The following is a 12,969-nucleotide window of genomic DNA, read 5'->3' as shown; positions in this document are numbered from 1 at the left end:
CATTACATTAAATAGGATGCCATGGAGATGGCAATTCCACCTTCACCATCTTTCTGCCAGTGGAAAGCTCCTTGGCATAGGCATAATTCTTGCCAGTTATCAGTGATAGTCTTCATGCTGCTTGAACAGTGGAAAGTAGGTTTAGCAGACAGAAGAGTCCATCCCAGAAGGTCACAATGAACTGAAAAAAATAATGCAAACATGAACTTTGCAGCAACACTGTTACGGCAACTTAGAAAAGCTAGTACTTCAAGTGTTTGCTCATAGACAATTGTCAAGAGAGGAGCTATTGGTACAGGTCCAAGATCTCTTGCCTCATCCCTGCAGGCTAAAGAGACTGACAGCTCCTCTGGGTGCATGGCTCCTCCCTGAAACTCACCCTCTTCTTGTGTCGTAGTTTGATGACATTTATACTGACAGATGTCACAAAAATGACATTCTAAGATAATTTGGGTTCAGGCTCAATGGACTCTTTGGTTCGAACTCAAAAGTTCTTGAGGTAAAAACACCCGAAACTTCTACACCATGCATCTATCCACAGTTGTAACTGATAGCCTGCGGAAGACACATCCATAGATATGACATGTTTACAAACTTTTCAGAACCTGACTGCTGCCTTGGCTGCTTTCAGATATGCGAATGAACTTTCTGATGTACAAAGTTTTTTACGATCACAGAATCGCAGGACAATTCAGGCTGGAAGAAACCTCAGGACGTCTCTAGTGTAACCTCCAACACAAAGCAGCATCATGTCTGAGATCAGATCTGGTTACTCAGGGCTTCATCCAGACTAGTCTTAATGGATACTGCACAACTTTTTCAATAAACCTTTAACTGGTATTTTCATAAGAAGTCTAATTAGAAAAAAAGGTTGTTATGGTATCTTTATGCAGGGAAGATTAGTATAGAGAAAGTTTCCGACAAAATGGACTTGACATCTTTTCCCTATTCTATTGCTCAAAACATCCATTTCTATTACTCTTTCCGTTTGTTTGCCTTCCTCTTGTGCAGGCTTCTCTTCCATTACACACAAGATGCTGTGAAGGGCCATGGCATGAGGCATGCATAAATTGGCAAACATCTGGCAGGCTTTCTTTGTTGTGAACTGTAGGGCACCTCCCGTGTTGTATAAATATCACAGTCCCACAGTTTCTTTTCAAGTCATGGTTGAGAATTTTATTTCTCCTTACGTTCTTTTGCCAATCCCAATCAAATAATTGGGTAAGTAACTGGGATGAGTAAGTAACATTCCCAAACACTAGTTTGAGCTTCTGCCCACTGTGTGTTTTGGCAACCTTTTATTAAAAAAGTAACATGTCCATGGTATTGCACATTGTTACATAGTTTTGACAGCTTTGTGATACAACAGTAGAGAACAAGGGTACGTGTTTTATCTTTTTTCAAAACCAAACCAAGTCCATGAATCCTCATCTGTTTTCTCCTGCTTTTATTGAAGTTAGTTCAGAATTTCCCTCAGTTTTCTGCAGATTTGCCTTCCCTCTTTTATAATCCTGAACGGGCTTCTTTCCTGCCTAATCAACTACCTCCTTCCCATCTCTGAATGCGATTCCCGGTCACTGACTGCCTTTCCTCTGTTAGGTTATGTGGTAAAAGCTGGTCTGCACATCCAAAAAGGAGCACAGAAGGTGAGACCACTGCAGGATTGGCTGCTGGGGACCATAGGAGACTTGGCCAGATTGTGTGTGTGTCTGCATGTGTGTCTGTGTGAGTGGGTACGTTCCAGCAGATGGAGAGGGACTGTGGCCTCAGGGACTCATCCGTACCCAGGTGCCAGCAGCTGGGGAGACTGGGGGATCCAGGGGCCAATTACTGGTCAGAATGGTGTCTGAGCATGTTGGAGGGGTCCACATTGCACATGTGTGTTATCTCTCTCTCTCTCTCTCTGTATATATATGTGTATATATATATATAGATATATATACATTCTCACTGGTGGTCTTCCATTCTGCTCAGCCAGAGAGGGCAGCAGGATGAGGCTGCTGGTGCTGCCTGTGTTAGTGTGAGTGCTGTGCATGTTATCTGCGTGGCCAGTGGCGTATATTTGTATATATGTGGTGCATACATGTACTCTGTGTGTGCCTACTGGGAGTCCATGCTCAGCCTCACTACTGGCTGGACCCAGGCTGTGGAGCTGCAGCAGCCTCACCTCCCTCAGGCTGCCGGATCTGGCCTGATTTCTCCTAACATTCTCCCTTTTACTCTGGGCTCTGTGCTACAAATGAGCTAAGTTTCTTCTGTGAAAATGCATACATTGTTTATGGTACTATGGGAGCAAGGTAGTGTCAAAGAAGTGGAAATCAGCCGAGAAGTGTAATTTCAACTGATATGATTTTGGAGCTGATTTAGAATGGCTTCCTGATAACAGGCTGTATTTTTATCTTTATCTGTCTTGCATATTTTAAGGATTATGCATATTATCAAGTATCTGGTCCTAAAAATGACAGATGAATTTATGCTCATAAATGTCCCAATTAATAAATAATGCACCGAACTAAATCTAGTCAGTAATGTCTATTTGTGCTTTTTCAAAGGCAGATTAATTTACATACTACAGGCACAGAATTATTAAGAAAAGCTGAAAGAAATCAGGATTTAGGTGGGGAAGTCTAAAGATGGGACAATTGGCTTGTCAAAGTAAATAGGCTCTTTCAGTTTTAATTCACCCAGCTATTGGTTTGCTGGTAATATGGAAGAATTTAGTCTAGATTCTTTTTTTTTTTTTTCTTCTTCAACTGACAAGGAAAAGAGACACACTCAGGAGGAGTCAGCTGAGCCATGAAGATTGTGACAGACCATGCAGTGGCAATGATGGATTGGATCTTGCCTTTCCTTTTGACTTTTCCAGCCTAAAAATACTCCGTTCTTTCAACCTCTTTTTACAGTTTGTGTTTTCTAAACCATTTCATTGTTATTGCTGTCTTCTGCATTTTCTTTGGTTTATTTGCATCTTTCTGAAAGCATGCTGCTGAAAACTGGACTCCACCCGATACCACTTTAGTGCCTTGTACAGCAGGATGGTTGCCTTCTCTTTCTTATATGCCATACTCCTACTAATACATCCCAAAATATTCACTTTCTTTGCAACAGCAGGACACTGTGGACTTGTATCCAGTTTTCAGTCCTTATATACCCCAGCTCCTTTTTTACAGTGTAGCTACCTAGTCACTTTTTTCCCATGTTATGTGTGCACTTGAGTTTCCTGTAGTACTTCACAGGTGTTGTTATTGAATTTTGCCATATTGATCTGAGCCCATTTCACCAATTTATCAAGATTATTTTGAATTCTAAACCTACTCTCCAAAGTGCTTGCAGCCCCTCCCAGCTCAGTTATCCCCAAATGTTATAAGGAGCTTTTCCACTATTCATATTGTTCATGAAAACACTGACTAGAATTATACCTAGTGCAGCCTTATGTCGTCTCTACCTAATATGATCTTCCAGTGTGATGCAACCTAATGATAATTGCCTTAAAAATGGCTCTTTTACCTGCTATGCATCTGTGTTCAGGCAGAACCAAAATGCCAGACACTGATCATTCTCATTAACTCCTTCAGTGGCTGGGGTGATGTCATGGCAGAACACTTCCTCCTGTTTTTTCTCCTGAGAGTGACTGTGCCAAGAAAATTCCCTAGTTCAATATACAGCTCGGCTTGTGCTTCTTCTCTGTTTACTGAGGAAGAGACAGTCAGAAAATGCAAACAGGTTAGTCATTGAAAAGGTTTTGTCTAAAGAAACGGATAGAGGATGCTTAATGTTACTTCACTGTTTTTAGAAGCTTATAAATTGATTATTTAAGCATTTGCTTCAGTATCATTCTGCATAACAAAGTTGTGTTTACTGATCTTTAATTCCCCAGGTGTTTATTTTTCCTTTTCTTAAAGATAAGATCATTATTTATCCTTCTCCATCCCTTTCAGGTTTCATCTATTCTCCATGAAGTCTAGAAGATAATCACTAACAATTCAAAGATTGCTTTGCTCTACAATAAATTTTCTCAAGCCTTGTGACTTGAATATATATAACTTTCCTGAATACCTAAACATTCTCTGATGTATTCTTATTCTAGTCTGGCCTATGTTCACATCCCTTTGTTGTTAACAGCAATCTTGTGAAGCATCTGATCACTATTAACCTTTTTGTGGAAAAGGAAGTGAAAAACCCTGGGACATTTCTGCCTTTACGATGTCATCTGTTAATAGCTCACCTTCTCCATAAAGCTCAAGACATTTTACTTTGCTTTGCCATACCCTCTGATGTTTTTATATATTGTCTTTTTTTTTTTTACTATCCTTTGCTAGCTTATTATCCATTGCTGGATTTTACACATTTACACTTATCCACTCCTGGTTTTGTCTATTTGTGCTTCTGTACTACTGTCTTAATCACCCTAAGCAATTTTTGCCTGTTTATACTTTTTGGACAATCCTTTTTTGATTCCAAAATACTCAGAGAGCTCCCTGTAAGCCCAAATTAGTCTTACCACATTTCCTTTTTGGAATTGTATAACTTCTTCAATATTGTTTGGTTTTGCACTGGTTGCAGTCCTAAAAATAATTTTCCCCGTTATTCCCTTGTCCAGGACTTTATTTACCAAATACAGAGTTTATTTAAGTCTTCTTTTGTTTTAAGCTCATTGTCAATAACTTCCTACTCTTACTCTTGTTTACTGAGAAATCATGAATTTTAAAGAAATGAAAGCTACTGTTGCAGGAGCTATGGTTTGAAAAAGCTGGGGTGGTTTTTTTTTCAGTGTTCCTGCTGGGGCATCATGCTACTGAACAGGATTAATCTGCCATGGTATTTTGTGATACCAAACATAAGAGAGAAAGAGGATATTCTACAATGTGATAGCTGAAAAGTGCGAACTTTGCATTATGAAGAATGGTTTGGAAAGGGACCAATAATAAAAATTACATTCTCTTTACATGGTAGTTTTTTGGCATATATATTTGGAAGAATGTTATTTCACCTCTTATTGAAATGCGACAATTTCAGAGTGGGTAGAATGCAATAATACCATATATTTTAAGACTGAAAGCAGTAGAGCCATTATCAGGAAGGATAAAATCCCTTTTGTGGAAAGTGTTATTTGCAATTCACAGACTGTTATCTTTGAAACTGACCAGGAGTTCAGCTCCTCCTTCTGAAAATGGATATTATTTATTGATAATTCATATTAGAAAATGAGTTTTGCATTCAAATGTACCATAATTATTATATGTTGAAAGCAGTGCAATTTCCTTTAAATGTAGAGTAAGAATTCATAACTGAGTCTGTAAATAGGGGTATTATTGCTGGCAGGGAACGTATGAGCTCCTGGAGAACTTACAGTGCTTCACTCTGGGAATGGAATTGAAGGGTTAAGAGAGGACCATGTAGCTTATGGCCGTCCACGCACGTGCCTTAGGATCCGACCAGGCTCTCTGTCTCACTATGCTCAAAATTCAGTTATGAGCAAAAGGCATTAACATCATATATAGAGAGCTAAGAATTTGTTGCTAGCCCAGTTAATGTTTTAACAGCCTAATAGTCCCAACTAACACACAGAATCTTCATCAATAGTATTCTTAACATTTTTATACTAAGCCTTCCTAGTACCTTCCCCTTGTTCATTGGTGTTGTGCTCACCCTTTCAATGTCCCTCTGGGTCCAAGGTTGACCCTTCAGTACTTCTGAAGAAGAATGGAGAAGGGAGGTCTATAACAAGTCATCAGACTCCTGAGGTCTTTGTCAGATGGAGTGTGGTGTTCATATGGGTTTCTTCCTCAGTCTGCATCTGCATGGATTTATTTTTATATGTTTTCTTCACACAGACTTCTTATATGTTGCTTATTTTAATTGTTTCCAGATCATTCAGTTTTTCTGTTTGCTTTTTAATTTGCAACTGGTGTCACATTACTCGTGAGGCTGCACTTCTACACTTCTATCGCTTGTTGACCATTATCATTGGTATTTACAATCTGGGACTTCAGATCATCCTTCCAATTTTTGCTCTAGAGTCCTAGATTGTTCAGTCTACAAAGAATAACTACTTGTTTTTATGAACTAAAACTAAGCTAAAGCAAATTTTGACAATAGTTACCTCACTCCTAGACAACCGATATCATGGTTAAGCCATGCCAAGACAAGCCCTGGCAAGTCCTCAGACCCAGCACTGTAAGGGCAATAAAAAGTCTATGACCTTTTCTCAATAATGGCAAAATTGTATTTACTGGGCTACCCTCTATCTCGATGAAGGGAATGTGGTGTGACTAGCTTGACCCAGCTAAGTGATGTTAAATGAATCTGTGTCACCATTTCTGTTCTTTTATGTCTTATATGTGATTTGCCATTTATGTTTGGTCTAATAGCATTTCTATTCCTCAATTTCCTCAGTTTAAAATGCAAATAATGCTATTTCCTGGACTGTCATTTGTAAAGTAATTTAACAGCCCTTCAGGATATGTGTCTTATTAACTACTAATATTACCAAATTGCCAGTATAGGGAAGGTCCTAAAAAAAGTTTGTTACCTCTGTTTTAGACAACTTAATTATTTGGTACGACATTTAGAGACATTAATATAACCTTTCCCTTTCCAGCAGTTGTTCGTGTTTAAGGTACCAAGAGAACTAATGGAGCTCTGGGAGACACAGCATACATTGCAGCTGACTGATTTTATTTGGGAGTTCTGAAACAGGTAATAATAACAGAGCAAGTCTGTTGAATCACTTTGTCATACTGTATTAATTTATCTTGGCTAATGGAACTGCAAATTGTGATATGTGCTATAATTTTTTTGGTAGCTATAAAATGCATTTTATCTAAAAATTCAGCAAAGAAAAGATGAGAAACCTTAAATCCTCATCTACTGTAGAATTAGTTATTACTTCTCATCTTGCCTTTGGCCATGAAAATCAGCCAAGAGTCAGATGGGCACTATTATATTGCTACAGCATATATTTCTGCTGAAATGTTTCTTATACCTTTCAATGGTGCCATGTGTACAGTTATGCAGACACGCTACCGGTAAACGCAGGGTTAATGAGCTGTGGTGAGATCAAGCAGTTCTACCACAACGTACCACCAAGAAAATCAGAATTAAGGGAAGGAAAAGGAAAAGAGAAACCATGAGCAAGTGGAACAGGGGAAGACGCAGGCTCATTGGGAGTCCTCTGTGCCTAGCGAAGACGGTGTAAAACGACTGTCTCTGTGGTGACTGTTTTCTTCTGTGCTTTTGCAGAGGGAGGAGGGGCCCTGTGACCTGATCCGTGTTTCGGGTGGAGAGTTCCATCAAGGAATATCTAAAGGACAAGTGCTTCACTCTGTTTTTAGTTCTGCATCTGTTTTTCCTTCTGATCACTGATAAACCCAGAAAGGAAGGGTTCCATGTCAATAGCTGGAGGGCTAAGTTTCCTACGGTGAGTGTAGAGGACCTTCCAGATGCTGCAGGGCTCAATTCTGGGTGAAGATAAAGCCTTTTTATCCCTTAAAAGCTTCAGGGGAGGAAACCCATTAGAGCTGTGAAACAATTTACAGTTAGTATGCAATTGGACTGGGAGCAAAAAATGACTGATTTTATTCATTAAGGCAACCACAAGAAATGCTGTCATATTCTCTGTAGAAACAAATGTCTCCCTGACCTCTAATGGTTCCAAATTAGAGTCTGACTTACAAGATATATCGTTGTACATATTTATATGTTATATTATTTAATATATGCATGTTTACCAGTATACTAGTTTGCTGTTATATCTGTAGTACTATACAGTTTCTAAATGATTGTATGGAGTAATTCTGTTCAATGTGACATCTACACAAGTACAGCAACCTTTCTGATAATGAACATCAACATTTTTAATAAAAGAAGCAACCAGAAAAGGGCACAAGAGGACATTTTAAAAAATGCTTGAAATCAGACATGAAAAAACACCACCTCTGTAGCTATAAATGCTGGTTGAAACACTGTGTGCTCTCCTTCCATCTCTTCCCAGCCTCCCCCGATTATGAAGGCAGTACTACTGATTCATTAAAAGAGAAGGGCTTAGCCTCTAGTTTCACACTGGTAGTTTGTTAAAAGGAAGGGCTCAGCTAGTGTTCTTACACTAGTGTTTAATGAGCTGATATGTCTATAATCAGAGGAGAGAATGGTACCAAATGTACCTGTAACGTTACATGAGTGAGTTATTAGCCATTTTTAACTACTGCGTTCTGTACATTGGAGTAGAATCAATGAGATTACATACACCTAGCAATAGGGCATTTATATGAAAAGCAATCCTGAAATATAATTGGTAATAAAAGATCTATTAATGTCTTATAATATGTTAACAGAGTCTTAACACTGAGTTGGTGAATGATGTAATAATTAAGAAATCAGAGGTTAGAATGTTATTAGCAGCCATATGTGTGGATATGGCTAAAGTCTGACTGCTTGCAGCAGACCTACATGTGCTGACTCAGGGTGAGATGGAAATACTGTGTCATGTCATGGGCAATTTTTAAGGATATTTTCTATATTATTCTCCTCTTTCTGCAGCAATAGAGCTAGAAATTTTAGCACACGCTGCAGTTCTTGGCAGCAGCAAAATGCATTTCTAAAATATTCACTAAAGAGAGGATGAGAAACCCTGAATCCTCATTTACTGAGGAGTTTGTTATCACTTCTCATCTTGCCTTTGGCCATGAAAATCAGCCAAGAATAAAATGGCTACTCTTCTGTTTACTACTTTGTATATTTCTACCATAATTCTTATACAAATAAATTGTATCCTGTGATGGGTTATACAAAGCTCATATCAATCAACACAGAGTTAATATGAAGCACTGACTCACTGTAACAGTGAGTGGCATCAAACTGAGAGGGAGACTCTAAACCAGGAAAACATTACACAGCTGGGAAGAGACTAGATAACAGTCCCTAAATCTTGGGAAGGGCATCTGGCTAACAGAAGTATCTCTTGGAGACTGGTTTCTGATGTTTCTTCACTGTCTGGGGGACGGACCAATTCTTTGGGGCTATTAACCCAACTGGAGACTGTGCCAGTTCTTTCAGCTTTCATTCTAACTATTTATGTGTAATTTCAAAATTTCTGCTACCAACTTCCCAAGGAAGTTGATAGAAGCAGAGAAGTTATTAAGGGAGAAGCTAAACTGATGTAACTCTTGTAGGTCAACCTGCACATGGGGTTGTGATATCTTAGCAAGCTCTTCTGTATGCGCAAGGGTGATTAAAAAGCATCTAGCAAACCTCAGTGTTACCTTCATCCATAATGCCCTGAAGCCTAAAGCAGAGGGCCACAAGTGGTACATTCACTCCTCAAAAGCAGCCAGTCACACCCCAGACTATCTCTGAAACTGGGATCACTGACAATCGTTGATTAAAACTAGAGCGCAGAAGAGGGTTTACTGCTGCCTGTTGAACTCACCATACAGATTTTAACTGAGGAAATAATACACTTCTCTGCTTTCTGGATTTCTCTTGACCTTCCTAATTTCTGTCTGGACAACATTTAGGACAGAATTAAATGAAGCTTCATAGATGTCAGGCTGAATTTCCCATTTTGCCACCATGAGAATCCTTCTAGTTTAGCAGGTCAAAAATTAATGCCCTAGATTGCAAACACTTGTCACAGAATTGCAGCCAAGAACAAAAAGCAAGTTCCTTGCCAACATTGTTAGCTAGTGAAGATGGCTAATAAAAGCAAGCAGAGCAGCATTAGTGGCTTCCCCAAACTACAGTTTAGAGTGCACTCTTCTGGGACACTCTTAGTTCTTGTCAAGCTGGGACAGAAGGCTTAATAGGGGGGAACATATTGCAAAAATAATCCACTTGACTTTCACTAAGCCACTAAAGCAGTCAGCCATAAATGAACTTTTTTTGAAATGCTGTCATATTTATAGTAACACGCCATACATTTAAGTAGCAGAGGAATCATAAAGCACGCTCAGACATAAGAGTTTTGAAGCAGAAACTAAATTAGGTTTAACTAAATTATCTCCTGACTCCCCGTGACTGCTCCTTTTGTCCAAGGAATTTTTCTCAGTCTCAGGGTTGTATGAACTCACCTACCTAAACAAAACCTTCCAAAGACAATTCAGGAATGATACAACATTACCTCACAAACAATTATGTTGAATGCATTTCCTAGTCCTGTGAACACAGAAAAATTCTGAATATATAGGACCTAAAACCCCTTCTTCCACGTAATCCAGTTGGTGAAGATTTGCAGGTTTAGGAGTTCCTTTTGAGTGCCAGATGGATATCACCTTTAGGAAAAATAAGAGGAATTGTCTCTGGATGCAGGCAAATCAAAAGTTCCTGCTATTGCAGTCTACCATGTGATAGATTTAATTAGTTCTACAGTTTTCTGCTATAGCACTCTACTTTGTGATAGGCTTTTTTTATTTTCCACCCTAAATTTAGTCATGGTCACTTTATACTCATTTGTTATCCTTCTGTTCTGCTAATGCATATCATTATAGCCTCTGTTAGGCTAGGCTAAACAAATCTTTTTTTTCCTTGTCATCCTAGTGACCACACTCTGCAATGGTTCTAGTTTGAATGTATCTTTCTTAAGCACGGCTGATTACAATTATATTGAGAATCCAGATTTCTTGTTTTAATTTAGTTTCCCTAATTAAAATTTAACTGGCTCAGTAGATCTAATATTCTACAGGGTAATAATTTGGAGTCCTCCAAAATCTGGAAAACCTGAGAAACAGATCTTAAAGATTTTGTCTTCAGAAAGCTCCAGGAATTGGCTCTCTGATCTCTCTAAATGGTGTCAGTTTGAATACTCAATGGCACTCAGTTCCCAATACTCTAAATTGCTGTATTTATTTAAATATTTATATAATTGATACATGCCTACCTCATTAATAAAATGTTTAATTTTTTATATATTGTCTTCTGGATAAATAATGGAATTCATAGTTTTTTAATAACACCATATATTAGATCTCGAAAATGGCAAATGAAAAAAAAGCCCCATGTTTTGGAATGGCGTTAACTAGTTGATTTACTGGCTTGAAATCAAAACAGTGCATTCTAACACAACACACTGACACTGAAATCAAAGCATTGACTTTTTCTGACCTGAAACAGGATGGTGTCTCTTGGTCAATTTGGCTTTAATTTTATTGCACCATGGGGAGATAGCTGAGTGGTAAGCTGAAGATTTAACTCTTGTTCTGCAGAGATTGATATATTTCAAACCTTGGCTGGTATGGGCAAAGACTGTGTGAAAATGAGGAAAAAGGGAGCTGGACCAGTGTGTTGTAGAGAAGAGAGGGTTTTGGCCCAAGAAGGTGTTTGCTCTCTGTCCTTTGATCCAGTACTTGCGAGCACTTAACAGTGGTGGCAGATGTTGCCGACTGCCACTGCTGCTCACATAGTCCTGATCCTTTGCATTTCTGGGTGCGATACCTCTTTTCTGAGTGCGTGCATCCCCCAGATGGTGCTTGGATCCTGCTTTTAAAGGGTAAATCAAGGAATGACTATGCTTGCACTGGGACAGTCAGCTTGGCATGCTCCTTGCTGGACAAGGGCGAGAGAAGGTGCATGCTCATGTCAGGGGACAGAAGAATTAGTTGTGTGCAAGGAGTGGATTTTGGAGTCTCAAGTCTGAATTAAGGAAAGGAAAGAGGCATTTCCCAGGGGCAGGGTGTCGTTGTGTCCAATTTCTAGACATGGGTGTCGTCCTGAGCTCTGAGCTGTCCCAGTTTCATCAGTAGAGGATAGAATTATGATCTCCCTTTCTTTGTATATACGTATGGTAAAAAACCCCAGTTAATATGTTATTATTTAATTGTTATTTATTAATAATTCAGTTTTCTGTGTTTCCTCCCTTGGGATTGGTACTCCCAGCTATTAGGCCGCATGTTAGATCACAGCATAAAATTCATCCTTACATCCTATACTTCATACTCTTTCCTCACATCCTCTGTGAATTCTACCTTAGTATCTAGGGTAGAATAGAGTAGAGGAGATTCTCATTTAGTATACACATCCAGACTAAATGGGAGAAAGTTATGACAAAATCTAGATGTGTGTTTCATTTAGTGAAATGAGCCCCATAGAATAAGAAGCAAACGCAGACTGTTTTATTTGTGGCTGGGGGGGAAGGTAAATAGGGAAGAAAAACATTACCTCTTCTTCGTATGCAATTAGTCTAATACTATCTCCCTTTTGAGAAGATGAAATCCCAGAACATACAACTGTGATGGTAATGACCACTCTGAGCCATCCAAACCAAGTAAATCACTTGTTGTCATCTATTATTTCAAATTAATTATCTTTGGAGAAGGTACTTCTGATAAGTGGGTGCGAAAAACTACTGACAAATTCTTGGAAGAGAGATATGTTGTACACTGGCAAACATGAGGACCATTATACCATCTCCAGAAGCAAGGAAACCATCCCAGGAGATATTTTTCTTTGTAATGAACTGTAAAGATGCTGGATTTAAAGATTTTTGATGCAACAGAGTTTTATTTAGCCTTTTAAAACAATTTTCCTTGAAAGTTGCTTCCTCAGACTTTTCTGTAGAAGGAGGACCATATATTCTTTGAAAAATTGACAAATCAATAAAAAAAAAGAAAAGCAGGTACCCTTGCTACATAATTTCAAAATCATCAAAATTGATATTATAGGATAGAATGAGACACAGCAGCAGGATGTGTTTTGAAATAGCAAGAAGTTCCCCACTGAAAGGGGATTAGCAAAATTTGTTATTAAGGGTGAGACAATAAAGAGTAATCTTCATAGTTTCGGTCAAATTGACTGGATTAAATATTGTTGAAGAAGGCACGTTGCTTCACTGAAGTCTCTTCTTCTGTTTCACACCTATGGAGGCCTATTATACAAAAAAGGAAAAGAAAAGGGAAAAAACTCCTTTTCCTTTCCTTCTTTTACATGGCCTCAGAATTTTCAGACTGGAAGGCGATGATGTTCCCCCTTGTGCACAGG

The 12,969-nt window shown here is 38.7% G+C and overlaps 1 protein-coding gene across 1 annotated transcript in view; it reads left to right on the top strand.

The window, feature by feature from the left end:
* TAFA2 (TAFA chemokine like family member 2) overlaps positions 1-4,682 on the top strand; it is a 73,515-nt gene extending 68,833 nt beyond the window's left edge. Inside the window, exon 4 of the mRNA XM_075153407.1 lies at positions 4,088-4,682. Coding sequence (XP_075009508.1) covers positions 4,088-4,495 — 408 coding nt within the window. The 3' untranslated portion in view covers positions 4,496-4,682. The remainder of the gene's footprint in view (positions 1-4,087) is intronic.
* The last annotated feature ends 8,287 nt before the right edge of the window (positions 4,683-12,969 follow it).

Source organism: Calonectris borealis, chromosome 1 (assembly GCF_964195595.1).
Source record: "Calonectris borealis chromosome 1, bCalBor7.hap1.2, whole genome shotgun sequence".
Taxonomy (NCBI): Eukaryota; Metazoa; Chordata; class Aves; order Procellariiformes; family Procellariidae; genus Calonectris; species Calonectris borealis.
This window is presented reverse-complemented; position numbering and strand designations above follow the sequence as displayed.